This window comes from Anarhichas minor, unplaced genomic scaffold (assembly GCF_050575085.1).
Source record: "Anarhichas minor isolate MPS153535 unplaced genomic scaffold, ASM5057508v1 ptg000010l, whole genome shotgun sequence".
Taxonomy (NCBI): Eukaryota; Metazoa; Chordata; class Actinopteri; order Perciformes; family Anarhichadidae; genus Anarhichas; species Anarhichas minor.
The window spans coordinates 15627548-15650798 of record NW_027466456.1 but is presented as its reverse complement, the minus strand read 5'-3'; the positions used below and the strand labels follow the sequence as shown (position 1 = coordinate 15650798).

At 44.2% G+C, this 23251-nt stretch overlaps 1 protein-coding gene across 1 annotated transcript in view; it reads right to left on the bottom strand.

Moving 5' to 3' along the window:
• Nucleotides 1-229: 229 nt before the first annotated feature.
• syde2 (synapse defective 1, Rho GTPase, homolog 2 (C. elegans)) overlaps nt 230-23251 on the bottom strand; it is a 38826-nt gene continuing 15804 nt past the window's right edge. The window contains exons 4-8 of the mRNA XM_076087827.1: nt 18797-19965; nt 13861-13987; nt 4909-5090; nt 4013-4244; nt 230-927 (exon numbers count right to left, since the gene is read on the bottom strand). Of these exons, the coding sequence (XP_075943942.1) occupies nt 230-927; nt 4013-4244; nt 4909-5090; nt 13861-13987; nt 18797-19965 (2408 nt within the window). The remainder of the gene's footprint in view (nt 928-4012; nt 4245-4908; nt 5091-13860; nt 13988-18796; nt 19966-23251) is intronic.

The following is a 23251-nucleotide window of genomic DNA, read 5'->3' as shown; positions in this document are numbered from 1 at the left end:
CTGCGGAATGTCTATGGGTAAATTTCAAACGCCGGAAGTGCCCCGTTGCATTTCTTCTCACCTCGTCCTTTAGGTTTGTACCGAAGCACCGCGCCGACATCACAGGAGCTCCATGAAAACACTGTGGCTGTATCCTGAAGCACCTTGAACGGTAAAGAAGGTCTCTCCAAACACCATCAGTCTTCACGAGTGTGTGAGTGGATATGTGTGTGTGTCACTGTCGTAGGAGTCAGTATCCAACGTTGAGCTTGTTCTTGTTGAGCTCTCGCTCCAGGTTTCCTATGAGAGTGTCGATGCTCTCCTGCAGGTCTCTGAGGTTGACCCTGTTGCTCAGCACGGGGCTGATATCCTGGATCTTCATGTAAGCCTGGTAGGTGTGCTCTTTGGGCAGACAAGGGGGCAGGATGTGGTCGCACATCCTCTCCTCCTCCTTGTCCTCTAATGGCTGCCCATTGCTCGTATCACTCTCTACTTGCTTCTCCTCCTCCTCCTCTTCCTCCTCCTCTTCATATTCCTCCTCTCTCTGAGGCTGCTCCTGCTCGGCAGGATCAGACGCAGGGCTTGTGACCATCTGCCCGTCATCTTCCTCTGCGTCCTCAGGCTTCTCCTGCACCTCGTCAGCTGCCTCTGTGTCCTCGGAGGCCACGTCGTCATAGTCCGCCTCCTCTTTGTTAGGAGGCAGCAGAATTTCACAAGGGAAGTAGCTCTCGCCGCATTCGCTCCAGTCGCCAGCGTAGCGGTTGCTGGGGCTGTCCAAGCGGCCCGGTTTGGGCCGCAGAACACCCGCCATCTCCGCTTCAGAGAGGTTCAGGACCTGGGGGCGCTCTTTTCTCCGCCGTATGGGAGGAGCTGACAGCAGGTCAGGTGAGGCCGGAGCCAAACAGGCTGCAGGGGGCTGAAAGCAGGACCGGCCATGTGGGTCCACAACTGGAGGAGCAGACAGGAAGAGAGACATAAGACAGGCAGAGTAATTCAATGTATAGAGGCCGTTTGAACTAATATCCTTAAATGAACGGTTCTACATTTTGGGAAATATACTCATTTGATTTCTTGCCAAGAGTTAAATTAGAAGATCAAAATCATTCTGTCCATCCAGCAGCTGGTTAGCTTAGCTTAGCATAAAGACTGGAAACAGTGGGGGACAGCAAGAGGTGCTAGGCAGCTTTTATTTACCTTTGGAAAGAATATTTCCCAAAATGATGAAATATTTGTTTCAAGGGTTAGTTCACCCAAATTATTAGGAAAAAAAACATCTGCTCATATACCCCTCGTGGTGTCTAGCCATGCAGATATTTGTGGTTTCATTTGTTTTGAGATAACTGTCATTAGCTTTTTTACCTCCACCCCAATTTTCAAAACCAATACTATCAGCAGAGCAAAATATCACTCAGAGTAAGAGACAAAATACTACTTTTGTAATTTGTGTGAAGTGACCCTTCAAGTCCTGTTTCGCAACGTCATTGTCAAAATTACATTTAAAAAAACATGCCATGAAAAGTCTTTTTTTGTACAATAACTGAGACCACAGGTTTATGAAATGAACTTCTATCTTTGAAACAAAGATATCAGGATAAGCCGGCGATAAGTTCATTAAGTTGTGGGAGCCCTGACAAACGCCCTGCCAAAATAATGTGAACATGCCATGCTCAAAGTCAGACAAACACATGCTGAAGTCACACCACCACACTCTGTGACTTTGATGCCATCCGTCTGTGCTATTTTCTACCAACTGTTGACTAAACCTAAACTTAAAAATTAACTAAACTGAAACCCTGTTTGGACATTATGAAAGAATCATCTGACTGTGCCACGAAAGGGAACAGCGAGCACTCCACCACAACCAGCACAGTCCGGTTACCTGTCTGTGTTTATCTCTGTGTGCCTACACTTGTTGACACCGCTAGCTCTCCCTTACTGGATTGAAAGGAACAAAAGCAAAAAAGCGTTAAAAGTTATGGCTGTAAGTCATGTACAAGAGGTACAATACACAATACGGAAATGTATCTAGTCTAGAGGTGTATGAAAAAGGTTACAAATATTATCTTTACAAAAACATGAGGACTTGTGAAGCATGTTGACTGCGTTTCATTCATCAGGACGGGTTGCCGACACAGTAGTGTTTATGTGCAGTGCGGTTGCATGCCTTGCAACTCTCCTGAGGCTAAAGACTCAAGCAATTATCACCTAAAACAAACAGAAATTATCCTCTTTTAAGAGACAACGTGGTATTTAATTTCAGACATGACTCACTGATGACCAGATTTAAGTTATTAGCTGTCAGCAGAAGAAATGGAAGGCAGGAATCAGACAAAAACACGGCTCCTCGTGTTAAAAAAGGCTAAATGTAATAATAATAACACAAAGAAATCCCCACACACAGACATTCTCCTCTTCTGTCGGTGTAACCATCTGCTCACAGGTACAGTCGGCAAACTACATAATTCACACCGAACACACAACACCCCCTCAGCCTCATATGCTCATGCTCTCTCACACTACCTGGAAATAGTGTCACTAGTGACAGAAGTCCTTGCACTTGCCCAAAGACATGCACACTTGAGGCTTGAGCAACAATGCCTTGGAGGGTCAGGTATGCGTGTGTGTGTGTGTGTGTGTGTGTGTGTGACAGGCGTGAAGAGGGCGGCTGAAAATATCCCATAATGATTGTGAAATGTTAGGGTGAAGCTTCAGGGGCTGAGGGCTAAGGTTAAGCCTGGAATGTCTTTAATTACAGTCCAGGCGTCCTACGCTCTGAGCTGGGAGAAGCAGACAGAATGGAGATGTTACCGAGGGTGTGAACAAAGGCTTGAACCTGGACTGTCAAGGTTATTACAGATCATTATAGGCACTAACTGCGTGACATCAGCTGCTGACAGGAGTGCAGAAGAAGTGCAGGCTTAAAAACTATTTTTCTTCAGACCACTTGAACCCATCTTCTTCCTCCATTGGGAGGATAGAACATAGGCTATGTCCACTTGTACTTCACCAGACTATGCCAGCAATTATGGGATTCACAAATGCTGACTTATTCAGTTGGTGTGCTTTTCATTTTCTGTGTGTTTCTTCCACAGTTGATGTAAAAGGAGGGTGGAGGGTGCTCCACTTCAGCAGTTTACACAGAATTTGTTCAGTGTGGGAGTCTGAGGATGCATTTAAATCCAGAGGCCAGACCAGACACAGAGTCACTTCTTCTTTGGACATCAATCAGCAGTTCTGGTTAAAGCTGCAGGTTTACAGGGAAGAGCTCTGAGGATTTGAATTTTCCACAGTAGCTGAGACTTTATCTGCACCGCAACGGCCATTGAATGGCTCACACATTGATTAGAGATGCGGTGAACACAAGGTTTAAAAAAATGAAACGCAGAGGGCTGAGAAATATTAAATTAGTTGCCGTGACCTCCCGCACGCCTGGAGCTCTTTTCTTGACGCCCTTCTGAATCATTTTTTTTGTCGCTTCATATCTCACACTGAGCAGACAGCTGCAAGCTGGCAGAGAGCAGCTGTGCAAGCAGACAGATGACCTGTGTGTGTGTGTGTGTGTGTGTGTGTGTGTGAGAGGCTGGTACTGGGTCTCTGTCCTTGGTTGGTGGTTTCTCTTAAGACAGGGTGCCACGCCTCAAAAGTTTGGTTTACATTGGGGCTTACTGGCTTGGCTCTGATTGGCTCAGTCTGCCACGATGAAGCACTCTGTGGAGAGCTTCATCTCTGAGGAGCCAACAGATGGTGGCCAATGGCTATCAGCTGTATTTGTGCCACTGGTGGAAAACCTCAAGGATCAAAGCAACCGAGCCCTTTAACAATCCTTTGTAGAGCTGAACCGCAGAGCTGGCACTGATTCATATAATACCCTTAAGCAGGCAGGGCAAGAGGCTGTGTTTACAGACTCACTGACGTTTGTCTGATGTATATGTATACATGTTTCAAACCGAAATACCTTGTAGAAGTGTATTTAACATAACAAAATATTGTCCAAAAATGACAACATTTATTCACAAATCTAACCATCGCTCACCAGGCCAGAGCTGTAGCAGGTAGTGCAGGACTTCGATGTGCTTTTTGAAGTGCAGCGCGCTGGCCAGCTCCTCTGAGTCAATGAAGACTCGGTTGGTGTGGCAGGACGCATCCTGGCGCTGGCTGAGCAGCACCGGGCCGAAACACACCGCCAGGTTCTGGCACGTCATCTTGTTCACTTCCTGGCAGGACGCTACCAGCTTCAGGTGGTCAAGAAGCGTCTGCAGTGTCATCTGATACACACACACACACACACACACACACACACACACACACGTGCAAAAACAGACAAATACGGCCGTGTTATTATTATGATTAGTAGTTGTAGTAGTACCACTGGCAGCAGCAGAGCTACACTGCAAAATCCACTTCATCAAGCTGTTTGTAGCATTACTGTGTGTATGTACTGAGTATTGTGTATGTCAGCAGATAAATAACAGGACATTGCAGTAAAGATATGTTTGAGGTAGCTTCGAAACTCTCAGCATTACATAGTTTATCCTTGGTCACAATAGGATCCTCGTTAAAAATGCTATGTTTGTGTGTTATGTAAAAAAAGGAATATTGGTTGATTTATCATTATTGGATTCTTAAACTCTAAATTATCGACATTGGTATCTGCCTCACGAAGACTTAAGTTTTCATTTTGAGTCATTTATGATTAATCTGAAAATAGTTAGCAGTTGGCAGGCTTGTGGACTGTTATCCCCCGATGTAAAAGCCTACGTAATAGAGGTTAAACAGTAGTGATCTGTAGCATTATCATCATGGCCATCATTATCTGAGCCACAATTATCCCTTTCACAACCAGTTCTATGACAATATTCTAGGACTATGATGACTGTGAGCGCTGGCGGGGGGAGGGGGTGGGGGGGATGCAGAGTTTGTCTTCCTCACCCTCTCCACGTCTGGCAGGTTGTCCAGCAGGCCGACGGTGTGCTCCGTGTCGGCCTGGTCGTTCTCGCAGCCCGCTGCTCCTATCCGCAGAGGCCTCGTGGCCATGGACTCCAACACCGCCTCGTACAGCTGCTTGGTGATCAGAGGGTAGGGCAGCTCTCGCAAGTAGTCCTTCAGTACTCCTGAAAGGTTGGAGAGAGACAGAGAGAGAATACAGCGTGAGGAAAAACGACTGCAGCAACATAGTGAGCGGATGTTAAATGTGTCAGTGAATAAATAAATGAGTTGTTTGCATCATAGCTGGGGGGGTCATTCATTTTCCCCACGCTTGAACTGAGAACACAGGCAGCTCTAACACCTGACAAATCACGAACAAGTTATCTTTAAAAAGCTTTTATTTCCCCTCTCTTTCAAACCACTGAACCTGGCACACTCTCTTGGCTGCAAATTGAGGTCCCAGTGTTCCCTCGGGTGATACTATGGCGTCTGCTGAGATGCCTGATTAGAGTAGGGGGGGGGGGGGGCTGATGTCTGTGATGGCGCGTTCACACCTGTGACTTCTGCCTCTCCTAGGTTAGACAAAAGCTACGGGAAAACTTGAAACCCACGCTGTCTGTCTCCACTAAGCTCCTGAAATATCGCTGGCACGTCTTTTCATCAAAGGTAAAGGGGGGGGGGGATAAATATGTGAATAAGAACGGCTCATGGCAGCATGACAGCTCTTTGTGGTGAGTGTCTGCATGAAGCTGTATCAGTTTTCAGAGACGGCTGGGGGCTGTGTAATCAGCAATGTTGGTTATGCTCCAAAGTAATACAGACGAATGTCTCTGTGATATTTTACAAGACCTCTGGGTTACTGTCACCACAATGATAAAATTACCAGCAAACAAAGCACACTGTTGATCAAACCATTTAGAAATGCGAAGGACACACTTGACCAATCACCTTTTGTTGTCCCAAATACAACTTTAAAAGAGTACGCCACTGATGCAGCGTTGTTTGTTCACAAAGGATGGTTTGACAGACTTGATGTCTGCCAATTGAAGACAGACAATGAGCTAGAAATGGATGGATGGCTCTGGGCCCGTTAAAGCTGATCCCTTGTGTTGTAACAAGGGACGGCCGTCAGCTTGATTAAGCTCACCTGGGCCTTCCAAGCTATAAAAGCTGGTCCAGATGCTCGTTGTCTCTCTCCGTTGCTACAGCTGACTTCCACCATGCATTATAATCTTTTTGGTTTTTGCACCTCAGCGCACACGCCACACATGCACCGCTTCCATCACTGACTTTGCGCACTCCATTTTGTGTTCACCTTAGTTTAATAAGTTATGTTTGGTTTTAAGTATGACCTTGTGTGGACTCCCTCCTTGTCACATTCCCTGAGCCAGTGTGAGACAAATGTGAAATACTTTACTCGACATACTGTATATCAATGCAACCACACTGAATCTATATTTGCACAGTGCACCATATACCCAACACACGTTTTGTTCTGCAATGCTACTGCTGCTACAAACACTTGATGCTTGAACAACATTTCATAAGCATGCCCAGCTGCCAACAGTCCAATCAGTACAAAGATTTCCTGTCCTTGCTGTCTGCACCTTTGGACCCTGGCAACTCGTCCCAAAAGGTTTATTCTCCGCTGAGATGCCAGCGATTGCTGCTTTCCTACTCCAAACACTTGTGCCAACATGTTTATCATATAACGTCTTGGCTGTATTTGACACTATGAGAATGCTGTGATGCTGCAGAGGCGTACGGCTGTTTCACTGCTCTGCTGCGGATCTGCTTGTGGACGATGTTTTGGTGTGTTGCTGGGCTGCTCATTTCTGCTCTTTAAGCTTCTTCCTTCTATGTGTGAAATCCTTGCATTGCTCAATTGTAGATTGAGTTTGGCACAAACATTATGATGCACCCCTTCTGTTTATTTATGCAGCGGTGAAATATGAATATTCAGATTGTAGTGCAATGTGTTTTATGAGCTGAATAGGTTTTTTGTCGTAGGTTCTTGCATTGTTTTGGAGGTTGGATAGGCTTCCTACAAACACGGATCTCTGATTGTGGGTATGATTGTATATCAGCTTGAAGGATGTAAGCATGAAAACCCATTCACAATTGTTTCCCTGCATCCCAAAGCAGCGTCACAATCCCTTGGGCTTTTGCAACTGATTCTGATTTGGATGCTGTAAATAGGAGCTCCTACTTTATCACTTCGACATCGCTGGATTTCCTCCCATGCACCCGAAATGTTTTGCCTCTTGCCTTTTTATTTACAGCAAACTGCAGTAAGATTCACGGTAAATCTGCTGACATCCCCTTTAGGCCCAGTAAGGAGAATGGAGGGCACAATTTAACGTGCTAACTGTTTAATCCCAGTAAGTCCCCGCTCTGCTCTCTAAGGGAGCCTGAGGCTTAAAGCTTTGCAGTCTATTCCTAACTGGCATCGTGGGTCCATCACACAATAATCTAATAAAGCGGATTGACAAATGTTTTAAAAAGGGAACCTTGCATTTCTTTGTTTTTAGGTGATGACACACTTCAATTTCCCGTTTTCCTTTCCAACAGCTACATGGACATACAAGCTTTTGGATAAAGGATTAGAGGGTGAAAGAAGGATCTAAATTCAGCTCAGTGTTACACTTAAATCTCAGATTAGCATTAGGTTCAGTATCTGCACAGTGACATTCAGCAGAAACAAAACACAACACTCATTGAGAGAATAAACTACTGGAAACTTTAAGTGTTGCATTTATTGGTCAAACCACTCATCAAGCACAAAACCACAACAGGTTTCACAATAAATTCAAAAGGTATAAAAAAACTAAATGATTTGAATTCTCGTTAGCACTTATTTCTTTTCTTTCAAGAGTTAATCCACACTACTTCCTCATTTTTATATGTATATTTCTGTTTAATATGACATTAAACAGTTTTGGAAGATCATGCACTCAATTTGTTCCAGATATGCTAAATATCAAATCAAATGCTAACACGCTAAACAAAGCTGGTGAACATGGTAAACATTATGCCTGCTGCACATTGGCATGTTAGCGTTGTAAGCGTGCCGTCATTAGCATTTAACTCTGTGCTGTAGACTCTTGTTACACATTTTATGCTATTTTAGCTGTAATTTGTATAATTTATTGAATGTGTTTCCTACAGTTGGACTTTTTTGCCTATTGCACTGTTTATCTATTTCATTTCTGGGGACAAGCATTACAAATGAGCTTAGACTGTAAATGCTGACTATGATATGTGGAATTAGATTTGTTTTGGCGATTATCCAATGCTGTGAATCTGTCCCCACTAGAATAATAGATATTGTACTGTTTGTGCCAGCTACCATAATAACAGAAAAACAGCAACTTTGCTATCTTGCTTTTGAAGTCCATCCACAACTCTTTCTTCTTAACTCGAGACTCAACACTACCCGACAAACACACACAGAGAGAGAGAGCGAGAGAGAGAGAGAGAGAGAGAGAATTCCTGAGGCAGGCAGTGGTGGCTCTGAAGAAAAAAACAACTCATACCCAAACAAGCACACAGGCGCACCATGTCAGCCCCCCCACCCCCGACCAACGCGTTGACAGCTATGGGTCAGCGGAGTCAGACTTTAATGCGACTTCGGGAAAACATTGAAACTTCATAAAATGTCCCTGCTATTGAAGGTGTCCCCTGTGCCCGGCTGATCTGTGGCGCCATGTTTCCATGTTTGTTTTTTAGTTCTTATTCACTTCAGTTATCAATTATCTTCATCGGGTTTGGTATGAAATCTGGTATGAGCAGAATGCGATAAGGACCCATGAACGCAAGATACATTCCCTCTCTTAATGCTCCACTGCACATGCTGATTTCCAAATCTGATTACGCAGAAATGCTTTATGAACATCCTCCGGCTTCCTGTTGTCAATCTTTACTGAGATAATAATAATCAGCGTGTTTCATCGCAGGAACAACACAGACTGCCTGGAAGCTAAAATGAGCCATATGTTTCCACCCTTATCTCTGAACAGCAAGGCTCCTTTTGTTACGCCGGTGTGCAAATAAAATACAGAGAGGTACCTCTTGATTTGTTTTGTTTTGTTTGTGTCTGAAATGAAAGACCCTTTGACCTTCACTTCACTGTGAGGCAGATCATCTAGACACAACAACAGCAGGACCGGTTTGCGTTAGTGCTGCTTCATGAAACAAAACATCCTCTTTATGCCTCGCACGCAATATATACGACTACGTGTTTAGGCTGTTTCCATTTCAGTAATTTAAAGAAAATACACCAGTCAGTAAGACCTTGTGCTCATGTGTGCTTGTGTTTGTCTGAAGTGAGGAAAATACAGCCATTCAGGTAAATCATTAGCCTGCTCATGAGTCAGTGCTGGTGTTTACTTTTGCGTTTTAGCCCCTCTGTTGGTGCCTGAGCCACACAAACACAAGGTCATGGGCTCAGGGGTGAACAGGTGTGCTTCAACTGCAGGTGCTTCACTTTCCTTCACAGCCAAGCTGACAACAAGCACAGCCTGAGTGTCTTGCTCTCTCACATTTAGACTGTTGGGGGTTTGGCTTGAAACCAGCAGAGATATGAACTACACATACATATACCTCCACCCACACGCATGGCGGATTAACACCAAACTGAAATGAGTCCTGAAATCAATAGCAGCTCCTTCAAAACAATTAAAGCAATTAAAGCTACAGATTATAGTAGCGAAAAGTATTTTAATGTAAATTTGTGTGATTTTTTTCTAATCAATTCAGACTTTCAATGTTCCAAATGTGCCACCAAACACTACAAGGCACACAATGCACTGGGGCACGGCTCTACCTTTGACCTCTTGTTCAAACAAAGCGGAAGGTCACTCCTCTTGTCAGTGCTGCAGTCAACGCCTCGCCTGGAGAACAAATGGGGGTTTGTTCTCCGTCCTGCCCCCCCACCCCCTGCTGTCCTGCACGCCCCCACAGCACTAGGGGGGGCCAGAGGAGGTGTGTGTGTGTGTGTGTGTGTGTGTGTGTGTGTGTGTGTGTGTGGGTCGCTGCCTTGTCCGGTGGCACGGCAAAGCTTTACACTGAGGTTTCTTCAACTTTTTCCGTAACCTCCCGCATACCCCATTCCTGAATCTGGAAACAGCGGCGCTCTCATGCTACATGTGGATTCATCAGTAATATGTCTTAATGATTACCGACCGCATTGTAAGAGCTCTTCTGACACCCACACAGGCCTGCAGCTCTTTGTAAAGTGGTTGCCTGCTTCCCCGGCCGGCCCAAGGTTCAGCTAATCCCCCATGCGTGAGCCAAATACCATCTGTGTTTGTTCGGCAACAAAGGGGGCACTTGTTAATGACTTTCCATGTCTTCACTGGTGTACTGCCGAGGGGGGGGTGGGGGTGGGGGTGGGGGGGTGGGGGTGGGGGGGTGGGGGGCGTCGAGAAATAGGCTATGGAAATGACGAGTCAGGCGAGGCAAATTAAAAGACCTCAAACAAGGATGAATAACTGGGCTGAGCTGTCAACCAGCCGGGCTTGGGACAGACGACAGATATCCGGACAAGTTTGCCACCATTGGATCACTTCAGAAGCTTTGTTTCCACACAAAGGCCAAAACAGGTTGAGCTGAGGGTTTAATCATTAGTTACGGTCGCTACAGTGGCCTTTCTCACAGTGATTCATTGTGTATTTGTTTTATCCAACCAGGGTGACATGTAAGGAGGCGTGAATTCTAAAATAAATAGTTTTCATTTTGTGGTTATGCTCTGCTTGTTATTATTTTTTTGTTATACTCTGCTTATGCTGAGTGACATTTGACATCATACAGCCTTAGATTTTACCGACTGACCTCCACCCCCACTCCAAACTGGTGTGTGAAGCCTTCCTCACTGGGTAGAAAAACATCATCTGATAGTTTGAGTTACTGAACTATTTGACAACACAAAGGCCTACTGAAAAGTGCAAAAATCCTGCTCCAATTAAACTTCTCCTACAGTATTAATGAGGGACACATGGGCATACTGAGTGTAGATTAAAGTGGCTGAAAATAAGAATAATCACTTCAAATGCCTATTTAATGAAATAGTTCAATATTTAGGGAAATACACAAATTAGCTTGCTGAAAGTTAGATGAGAAGATCAGTATCACTCTCATCGTCAATTTGAAGCTGTCACCAACAGTTTATAGCTTAGCTTAGCATAAAGACTTGAAACGGGGGGAAACAGCTAGCCTAGCTCTGTCAGAAGGTACAAATAAATCCACTTCCAAGAATCTGTAAAGCTTGCTCATTAACACGATGTATCATTTTGTTTAATCCGTACAAAATAAAAAGTTTAAAAACAACAAGTTGAGGAGATGTAGGGTTATAGGATTATTAAAGTTGTAGGTGTCCAAAATGTGGCACATTCAGTGTACATTAAAGTAATTAAGAAAAAGAGACAGCGTTTTCAACACGTATTTAAATAAAAGTAGAGAACTGAACCACGACTCTGGTGAATTGTTCGATGATTGCCAGGAATCTATGAATCCCTCTGGTCCACCTCCACATCACTCAACATACTGCAGCTCAGACTCTTTCTATGCCTCTAAAGTGTCGCACATGGACAGATTAACTACAGAGCAGAAAGACTATTTACGGACCACAAACTGCTGAAGATAATACTGTTTGTCTTGATTTCCAACAGCATGGTGCTCTTGTTGATAACAGCTCTCTGGTTCTTTTGAGTGAACTGTGATTTGAAACAATTGAGGGCCGCGCACTGAGCATGTTTTGCAAGCTTTGGATTGAACTCTGATCTCTCGATAATCCCTTTCACTACCTCCGCTTTTAAATTAGCCGTGTGACACGCCAGGCCTCTTAGCTCATTCGTTTGCTGTTCGCTCATTAGCCCCGAGCCTGACTCGGCACTGCAGAGACTCCCTTTTAATCCAAAAATTCAGCCTTTTAAATTTACAAGATTTATAAGTGACATTTCACTTCAGTTATGAATTCAAATTAGGAGCATTTCCTGTAACATGAGGAGATTACGTTTAGAAACAGTGGCAAGAAAAAGTCGAATATGGTCAGTCAAGTTTCAGGAAAGTATGTTTTAAGACTAAACCCATGATTATGTCCCAGTGAACATTTTTGCAACACACACACCATAAACCCCTCATCTGCCTCCCCTCCCCCACTTCTCTGTCCTCTCCCACTCACTCAGGCCCATCTGCAACAGCAACTCGCTTGGTGGAGCAAATTTAGGCAGCGAGCAAAAACCAACAATCCACGCTGGTGCTGGCCCTTTTTTCCTAACCCGCTGAACTGTTAACTGTGTTCTTTGGCCTGCCATGCAAATGCATGTGGATCAAAGCAGGCATGATAGGACGACGCCTATACGGGGCCTCTTCCCAAAACCAACAGCAGCTCCTACAGTGTCCAGGGGCTCCATTGGTCTTCCTCTTTTTGTGGGAGAAACAAAAATCATGACCAAGTAATTTTCTACAACTTTGCCCCCCCCCCCATCTGTCGCACTGCTGGAATCATTACTCAATCCAATGACACGGCTGTTTTTGTAAGCTTAAGACTTTGTGAGATGTGCTATAACTCACTGTTTCCATTATGTATTTCACAGCGTCGGAGCGGAGAGAGAATGCAACTCACAGGAATCTGAGTGGCATTTCAATTACTGGCTGAATAATAAATTGAGAGGAATCAAATTTTCATCACTACATGCGGAGCAATAAAACATCTTTCAAACTGCCATCATTAACCAGACTGAGTGCTTTGTATTTACTAAAGCGTGTCCTATAATGGACAATACAGAGCATGTCTCAACCACAAACCTGAAGGAGAAAGAATGACCTGAATGTACAGCATGGTTTGATTTGTGTGTCTGTGTGTGTGTGTGTGTGTGGGTGTGTGTGTGTGTGTGGGTGTGTGTGTGGGCCCTTGCCCCAGGCACCGGCTGACTGCTGGAATGCTTTTACTACAAACAGCAGACTCACACACGTACACATGTGCTGACCTATCTGCAGAGGACATGCCGGTTCAGACACGTTTACTGGGGCAAGGACCGGATCAATAAATCCAGCCTCCATCTAAGTAATGACCTCTTTGTTTTATTATTAATGTCGATTAGCAATAAAGCCTCGATCTCCTAATTAAGTGACTAAGTCAGTGTGTTTTTCCCATCTATTTTTTTTATTCTTATTGTTAAGTTTTTCCATCTTGTGCAAAGCATTTTGTAACTTTTGCCAAAAACGGTTCTGTATAAATTACATTTCAATACTCTCATGATGGCAAAAGTCTAAAATAGAGTACACAACGCTCTGACAGGTGTATGATATTGCGGTTTAACAATGTTTGATAATATACAATATAATAAATATGTTTGACACGTTACTCATAAAATTGTGACATTTTCCACGAAAAAAATGTTTAACAAAATGTTTCAACTGTCGCAAATTCTTCTCTTCTTGTGTTTCATGACAGAACCGACAACACGTCAAAGCAATCACAACCAGAGCTAAAACGATGAAGTAATTCATTGATTATGTGATTGTCAGAATTGTAAGTATTTTCAGTATTGCTTAAGTCATTTTCAAATAAAAAAATGTGAGTATTTGCTGCTTGTCTTCTTTTGAAGGGTAAAAGTAGACACCATCTGGGTTTAAATGTTTCTTCAGGATAAAAACAAACGGTTAGGTAAATTTGGGCTCTTGGACATTGTGATGGACATTTCACTAGTTTTTGACATAACAAAAAAAAAATAAATGGTATAAGCGGTAATTGAAATAGATTTCAACTGGAATCACATGTCTGTTTCATGGGTAGCCTGAGTGTATTTTGGGACATGACAATGAAGTACAGCCAAGAGGGTAGATCAGAGGGACACCAACACTCTTTGGGAAAGCCACCCAGTTAAATAATTATACTCAGTGTGTGTGTGGTGACCCTGTGCTTATGCGCTCTGTCACCAGCGATCTATTTACCTGTGATGACGTTAACGTCGGGATAGGTGTTTTCACACAGCTCCACGCCACAGCTGTCTCTCTCAAACGCCTCTCGCAGCTCCTTCTTCACGGCTGCAGATCCACATAGACGGTAGAGACCCACCACCTAAAAGAAACGCACATGGACACACAAGTAGGTCACGTCAACAAAACATTTAAAAGAGAGGCATTTTTTACAACAATATCGATCAAGTCTGCAATTTAAAAAAATGTGCTGGACAGAAGCCAAAACTTTGGTCTGTTTTACAAAAAGGTAGATTATTTTTGATGGGACGCTGGAGGGCCAGCTTGGAGCAGCACCAGTATTCACTATTTACTTATTTTGACCAAACATACCTTGTATTCTACCTTTCATCTGCTTACTATTGTAATCGTATTTCTCTATATCTTAATTCTGCCTCTTTTGTCCCCCATGAATGTGAATCCTGAAAGAGGGATGGCTCTGTCCTTTGTTGCTCTTCATGCCTTCAGATTTGATTATTTCTTTTTTCAAATGATATGTAGTCTTACTTTAAAACGCTGCTGTGCATTATTTGCAATACATCTGTGCGTTTCATCACTTGGTTTATTTGACTAAAAGAAAGAATGTGCTGCGTTTTGCCAATCTACACTCAGAGATGTGATGATACTGTCACATCTTTATGAGCATTAAAGATGGACGCGCTACGCAGTAAACCATCAATGTTTCTTTATCTAAGCCTCCACAGTGCGACCTAAAGGAACTCTGAACAACTTCCTCCAGATGCTGACATTTGACAGGTGAAACTTGGCACCGACGGTCTCCTTGTTATGCTGGGATTAGGCCCGGCTACAGACATACTTCCTCCTACATGTGTCTGTCTGGTATGTTGCATAGCAGAGCAACTGGTGTGGTTGCCCTGGTAACGTGTTAAGTCAGCGGGCTGTGAATGGCGGGTCGGGTCCAGTTGCACTCAAACACAAATACACACACACACACACACACACACACACACACGCTGCTGGCCCTTCCGGGCTCCAGCGTAGGAGCACTATACTGTCTCCCCACCAGCTCTCTGTCGAGTCCAGCAGTGTTTTCTGAACCTCACACGAGAGGCAGCGAGGAGCTAAGATTAGGCGGGGACTTGCCTTTGTGTGAGGGTAAACAGAAGTCACTGGGCACAATGAACAACAAGTCCATTGAGAAAAAAAACAAAACAGTCTCTCTTTGGATCCGAGTGCAGGCGGGGAACAGCTGTTAGCAAAAAGAGGACTTGCACTTATGCACTGCGGCTGCCGCCGGGCAACACGACAGGCGGCACCAGCCAAGACCTATGTGCCGAATAAGGCAGACACAATGACCACGAAACCAAATGAGTTCCCCCGACAGGAATGTCCTCAGTGACGATGGGATCAGTTCTTTTTTTCTTTCTTTTTTTTGATCTGGGATTAGCTTAAAGACTTTATGGAGACATCAAAGGAAAGAAAGGAAAGTACATTTGAACATATTTAATGCTCTTGAGTGTTAGACCAATCAGTCCACCGAGTTGTTGACTTCCTCTAAAGAGGACTTCTCTTTGATCACCTTTCTAATCGACACTAGCAGGGAAATAATGATCTGTTATCAACTTCAAAACTCCCCACATAAACATGTGATAGGAGAGCAGACATGCATATGAGCATTCCTAAGTCCACGACTACACAAACACAATAAGAACAAACGCAGGGCTGCAATGTCATCATCGATTAATCTGCCAATTGTTTTCTCTATTAATCGATAGATTTTTTGGTCAATAAAATGCCATGTTTCAAACGCAGAGATAGATTAGATTCTTAATCACACATTGATCCATTTCTCCTCTTCTTTTGGACAAATAAACAAAAAATATGTTCATCAAACCACAAAATACTTTGAATTATCCCTTTTGTGTCAGGTCAGATCAGTATATAAACATGTGTTCTCTTGTAAGAATATCCAGTGAACCAGGGGGAATTAAAGGGGAGCCACAACTAAGCGTCTTGTACCTTTTAACGATGTTTAGCACTATTGAGCTGTACTATAAAAATCAGATCAGCATCAGATTTTATATAATTTATATAGTTTTAATCTACATAATAGACTATGAAATTACAACCCTGTTAGAGAAACGTTATTAGGGGATAGAATATTGAGAACATAGTCAAGCGTCCTTCGGGCATACGGTCATTGGTGAGAAAGCAGAAGACGGTCTTCTTTCCATCAGCCTCTCGTCTGTGTCAGATGCCACATACAGCCCAAATATGGCTGCAGTCCTGTCACGTTTGAAAAGAGCCATTACAGAATATTTACGTAACAGAGACTTGTGTTTGTAAGCCCAAAAGCCATTCCTTTACTGATTCAATGTCTGAAAAGGGCTTCAGTTTGGAGGTCATGTATGGTAGTGTGTGGGTTTCTGGGATAGATCCTCTTTTTAATGGGTCCTGAGTGCTCACATGCATAACTCCAGTCTCTCACACAGGCATTATGTGCGGTCTTTTCAAAACACCCACAATCATCCAGCATCTTAAAAGCTCGGAGAAGCCCTTAGGACACTCATTTCTAAGAGACTCTGAAAAAGAGTCCCCATCAAACATCCACATAATCATTTGTAAAGGCACACCGCTGCACGCCTGGCCGTGCGGGCTTTAGTGACACAACCTGCAAATTCCTGTGGGATCTGGTGTCGACCCGGTCCTAACCTCTGTCCGCCTGCAACCTGGGGGAGCCCTTACACTCGATCTCACAGACTGACAGTCTGTACAAAGTCTACTCTGCAGAGAGTGGTTAGAAGAAGCACTGTGAGGGACAGGGGGCAGGCAGTGTCAGATACTGAGAAACAAAAAAATAAAAAAGGAGGCAGAGGGAGAAACTGAGGCCAACAAGGAGAGACAGAAACAGATGGGAATCCCTATATGGCAACACAAAGCAGCATGTATTACATACACAGAAGAAATCTGAGCTAACAGGTTGAAAACTATTGGTTAAGGAGAGCAACCGCTGGGCTGTGAAGAGAGCATTCTGGGGATTTTGCACTTCCATAACGGGTATCTTTCCTTCTTTTCAATTGGAATTTGAAAGGTCTTCGTGACATTCATGCAATGATTGGATAAAACTTCTCAAGGGAAATGTGGCTCAACCTAAACAATTCAACTGACAACTAATGGTACTCATACTAGGCCTGAAAGCCCCCTTTACTATTCATAAAGACAAGTCAACACTGCCCTTATGTCTCGTACGGTGTTGAAATGATAAGTTGATGAAATCTTTCATCAAACACAAAGGCCAAACAGTCTCTGGTTCCAGCTTCTATTATTGGAAAGGTAATATATTTGGGTTTTGAACTCTTCCTCAGACAGAACAGACTATTTGGAGAGGTCGAAATGGGCTCTGGGGACATGTGATGGGCATTGTTTAGCTTTGGCGATTAATGGAATAATAAATAATCAACATATCAATAAAAAAAATTGTAAATACTTGTGAACTCTTGGATTGACAAAACAAGAAGTCTGAAGTCACTTTTTTTCTGACATTTTATAGACCAAAATGATTTAGTCTATAAAAAGTTTAAACAACTATAAATAACTAGTCAATAGATGAACGGATGATAAAAACAATCACTAGTCGGTACTCTAGTCTCATGCAGTACCAACTATGATATACAAGCTCATTACCTACCAACATGAAAGAAATGTAAAGAGACCTGAACTTTTAACTTGATATCAATGAATAACATCATTTGTTGTTACTACTCCTGCTAGAAGCCCGGCAGGCTGCACTGGTGGCTGAAGGCGGGGTCTGATTTGACAGACAGGCTCTTTGTAGAGGCCTAATGTTTGTCTGCCGGCCCCAGGCACCCGCTTCCCCTTGGCATGCCCCCCTAGAGTGATCAGTCAGGACCAGTGGCCAGACACTTTTACTGCCGCTGTCTCAGCTCTAATTAAGAGAAACGCCGCCACCTCTCCCTTGGCTTCAAAGACCACATGAAATGTGGAGGTGGGGGGGGGGGGGGGGGGGCAAAACAAGAGATGATCACATGATCCAGGGGGACACTCCACCATCAACACCACTTCCACGTCAGTCTCTTAACTCTGAGTTTTTCTCCTCTATGACTAACAGAGGCAGCCCCCTCCAGGAAGTGCAATACATATCTTCTGTCCATTCTGCTCAGGCCAGTCATCCAGCATTATAACTGGCTGCAGGGCGAGCATACTGAGCTAGAAGGATGCTATGAATGTGGGATTATTTCTCTCTCTTTTCTCTCACACATCTCATACAGACATGCATTGTATAATTGTATCCTACCAGCCTTCTTTTAAAACGAATCCACGTCTGTTTTCAATTGACAGAATAGGATTTGAATGGCTTACATGTACTGCGTATAGGATTTGCAAATTTTCTCCAGTTATATTTCATTGTAAGTTTGACATCTTTGGGTTTTGGACTGCTGTCACTTTGAGCTCTGGGAAATTATTTTCAATAAATGAATTACTATTCTCTGTGATGGTAATCAAGAAACAATCAGAAGATGATATGATAATGAAAATAATCATATTTTGCTAGAATCATTGGTCAATTCATCAATCGAGTGAAAAACAATCAGCAAATTTGACAACTAATCAATCATTTATAGAGCAAAAAATGTTCTCTGCATGCATTTCCGAATATGGTTGGGTTTTTATATGGTTAGTCATAAATACAACTAGGAATTTGAAGATAATACGTTGGACATTTGTCACTAATTTCTGGCATTTTGTATCAATCGATTCATCACAAATAGAACAGACAGATTGATGAATAAGGGAAACAAAAGCTGGTGAACCTGGTGATCATAACCGGCAGAAACATAGCTTGTCACGGTGTCACCTGATTGACTTGTTTATCTTTCTTTAACCATTTTTATTCTAAAAGCCAAACTCTTCAAACCACACGCAGACTCACCTGGCAGCCTCTCTTCTCGATCTCATTGATGCACTTGCTTATAAGCAGCGGCACCATCAGTCCCGTGTTCTCCCTCTCCACCACCCGCCACGCCTCCACACCAAACACCTGTGGCTCCCTGTTTCCGTCTGGCCCACCATCCAGCGAGTTCTGCCACTGCTCCATCAGGGTCAGCTTGACGTAGATCAGGCCCCGCGGCTCCAGCTTCACCGCCAGCTGGTGGCAGCGAGTCACCCGGAAGAGCGCGGGCAGAACCACCGTGCCGTGGCAGCAGACGCGGTTGCGTCTTGGCATGGGCTCCCAGCTGAACACTACCAGCTTCAAGTGCTGGGCGTTCTCCAGCTCGATGTTGAAGGTGTGGTCCATATCTAGGAAGGTAGTTCGGCATGTGAGGAGGGCAGTTCGTGCTTTATTAACGGAGTCCACTTGGATGGCGCAGTAGACGTCTCTGGAGTCAATGCGTGGAGGTTTGAGGTCCTCAGCGCCATAAAAGTGCAAGCTCATCAGTCCGGAGATGTACTGGCTGCACTTGGGCTGCTCTGTGAAGCTGTAATGGCGGAAAGCATCGATGTCCAGCTCCGTGCCATTGAGTTTAGAGCTTCCGCCTCCTCCCTCCGTCTCCTTGCCTTTCCCTCCCTTCACCTCTGCAGAGCCGTGCTTCCCAGATTTGGCCACAAGCTCCGGTGAGTCCCCATCACTGAGGTAGCCACCTTTACTGGCGGCCTTTGAGTTGCCGCTGCTTTTCTTCTTGCTGAAGCTGTGCTGTGTGGACACACTGCTGTCCAGGTGGTAGCGTGAGATCACGTTACGGCTTGCCTGCCCACCCCCAGATGCAGCTAATCTAGGAGGGCCTGAGGAATGGGGGATGGCCTCCAACCCACGCGTGTTGTTTCGGGGAGAATGGGCTCTGGGCTCTAAATGACTGCTTCCATTGCTTCCGTTGCTTCCGTTGCCGTTGTTGCCGTTGCTGCCGTTGCTGCTACTCGAGGTCCCCTTGATGCTGAGTTTCCGGCTAAGCTCCGGGAGTTTCTTCATCTTCATGGAGATCTTCCGTACGGTACGCGGGGACTTGATCTTGTCTGGGAAGGACCAGTTGATGGAGCTGCTTTTCTTGGCTGGGTTTGGGCTGGAGGGAGGGGAGCTGACAGCATTGGGCAGGTCAGGACCATCTAGAGAGGAAAAAGCAGGGCAAGAGAAAAACAGATTAAAAGGAGAGCCTGGCGTATTTTGAATTCAGATTATTCTTTGGTTGACACTTTATGGAAACATTTTCACAGAAAAATTCTGTGGCAGGAAAAATATTTAGAAAGACATTTTTTGGATTACTTTTTGGATCAAATGGGTACGACCAGTCACAAGTTCTCAAGTCTCTGTAATCACTGGTTTCACTAGACGAGCCACCTCACTTCCATGATTACAAGCAACTGTTCAAATGTCCATTGAAGACAGACAGGAAAGAAAAAGACTAAAACCAAAAGCAAAGTGTGCATGAGGCATGACTTACAGTCCCTCAGATAAGCACTAGACCTTCATGGCACATCATCAAGGGATTTGGTTTACATGCAATCGAGTAATCCAGCGACACAGACACACAACAGGCAGCGTTTCATAAACACTGTGTCACTATAGTTAAAGTCCATATATGTAAACCTAGACAGTGATTTGGATAGTTAACGGTTTTCAAAGATGAAATTGTTCAAAGAGTTTCCATGAGGCCCCTTTGCTATAAGTGGGCTTCATTCAATCAAACACCAGGGAAATTGAAGTGGAATGTCATTAGCTGCAGCCCCAAGAATAACAGTGGTCTACAAGAAGGGAAAGGTCTGTCTAGAGACACCAACTACTTCAGGGCTGAGCTAGAGTTACTCAGTCATCATTCAAGTGGAAAGAAATCCATTTGGATTGGACCTTGTAGGCCGTTCTCGCCTAACTAGATGTCGACAACATGAAATGTTAGGGTCTAGAGTTCTACGCAGGAGTGACAGCCAGCGTTTAGTCTACAGGACTGAGCTATGACTCCAAACAGATTGCTTACCCAACAGGAGCCTTTCTGTGGCTGGGCTATTAATCGTATAATGTTGGAAGCTGCTATACTCAACAATTCAATTTAATAATGTGAATGAATTATCATAGTCTGCTGTTCTCCTCAGCTCCAAAGAGTCTTTTAGTGTCTTTCAGCTGATTGTTTTGGTTTTAAGGACTGCAACCATCACTACCCATCCAACCAATTTCCACATTCTAATAATCTATCTGGCAAGAAAAAGAGGAAGAGTTGGCATGGAGCCATTTGAGTGATTAAAGTGGAATTTGTCAAAATATGAGCATCCTGCTATTTGACCAACGGGAAGCTTGAGCCGGTCTCAAACAGAAAAACAGCTCCTTTCTGCATTCAGCATCCTTGTGATAAGATCTCCTCCATGGTTAACCACGTTATACGTCACTGCATGGGTCCATTGGAGATTAAGGCTGCACTGCATGTCTCTGCAGGAAGGGTTTACCTTCCGTACGCCTTGTGGGGAGGGCTTTTATATCTGGCCTAGATGGTATACAAGACGCTAAGTCCAGGGCCTAATGACACATCTAGACATTTACTTTGATGATCATATAATCCATGATTTTGGATTGCTCATTTCAAATATACATGTTTTTGTTGTTCTCATCAGATAATTACTTTCTCTGAATAAACCTGAGAAACAATAGAGCGATTCTGTCAGAGAGAAACAAAGAGATACAAAGTTGAAAGAAGAGAGGGAGAGATAAAGAGAGAGCTTGACCCTGCCAACATCACCAGCTCTATTTTCAGAGGGGACCTGCTGTGCTATTCTGGGGCGAGGGCCCACAAGTGAAAAGAGGGAGGCAGAGGAGGTCCAACAGGATGGAGAGAAGGGTAAGATGGGGTGCAGGAGCAGGGCAGGGTGTAGCCGGCAGATGGGGGACAAAGGCGCCCCTTGTCCAGGCACTCAGAGGTCTGGATGGTCGACTGGAAGGCTGGCAAGCTGGCTGGTGAATGTACAAATGAACACGGCTGTTCTCTCACATTCCTCACCAAACCATGTTTAGCCTCCTTTTCCCCCCTGGCTGAGTAGCCTTCCCTGTCACAGCTTCTTGCCAATAATAGACACAGAGGCGCTCTGAGAAGGGAGAACATGGGTGGAGGGCACTGGAGGTGCAAACTCGGCAAACAACATCTGGGGTGGGGTCGGGTACACAGAGAGCCCTGGTCAGGTCTGAAACAAGGTTTTCAGGAGTGAAATTCCACGCACATGATGAAACTTTTGAGATCTTAATTTCTCTACACATTATATTACCAGTATTACCAGTAAAATGAGAATGACATGTATGATATAAGTAGCTATGAAACTGTAATGTATCAAAACTGCTCAAAGTGTTCAAATGTTGTTGTAGGATGCCATTGCTTATTTATAGTAATGACACTCCTGTCTCTAGTTTTAGTTTTCAATGCCAAAACAATACTTTTAAAAACTAGCTTAGTTGTGTTAAATAAAGACGTATTTAAGTCTTGAGTCTCAAAAAAAAAACTGCTGGATCATACCTTTAATAATGCTGATGCAGCACACAGAAAAGACAAAATCAATGTCCATTTACTTGATTATGTAATACTCTCAAATACTCTCATCTCACATAACCTGAAAGCCTTTAAGAGTGAGAATCAAAACAACTGCCATCGGTGTCCTGCTGTTGTGCAATTGAATTGACAATCGACATGAACTGGGGCAACGTCCACTGGCCCATGTAATGCAGATCAGTTCGCGACTGTTGCATGGTTAATGACTGTGGCCACACACACACACACACACACACACACACACACACACACACACACACACACAGCTGTGTCCTCTGTAGCCTTTGGCCGTGTGGCAGCAGCCAGGAGAGTAACGTGACACCTCACTAGCTGAGGTTCAGGGGCGATGGTTTGACACCCAACCCTCCAGGGCCATGTTCCAGGGTCAAAGGGCAAAGGGTCTGCATTTCTCTGGGTGACACCTGAGCCGGGTAACTATGTGCACCCCCATCGCATTAACACGCACGTGCACTCACCATATTACTGTAACACAAAGAGAGAGTGCATGTCAATATGCATGCATCGAGACAAACGCACACATGCCCTCGATGACCCTGCAGCCCTCCCTCAGGCACCCGGCCACTGACACCTCTTAACAAAGCCCAGGAATTTATGACGAGGGCTTCACACAACGCTGGCACCAAACAGGTGCAGGAGAAGGGTGTGTGTGTGTGTGTGTGTGTGTGTGTGTGTGTGAGGGACAACCTGATCATTATCAAATAGGGCTGGTAGTTGTATCGTCCATCATGAGCCAAATTGTTCCTCTAGCCAAATAATACTCGGATAATGGGAAATTTCCTCCAGTGATACAATATTAGGGACCTTGCCTACAACAATGTGTGTTTGTGTGTGAGAGAAAGAGACACACA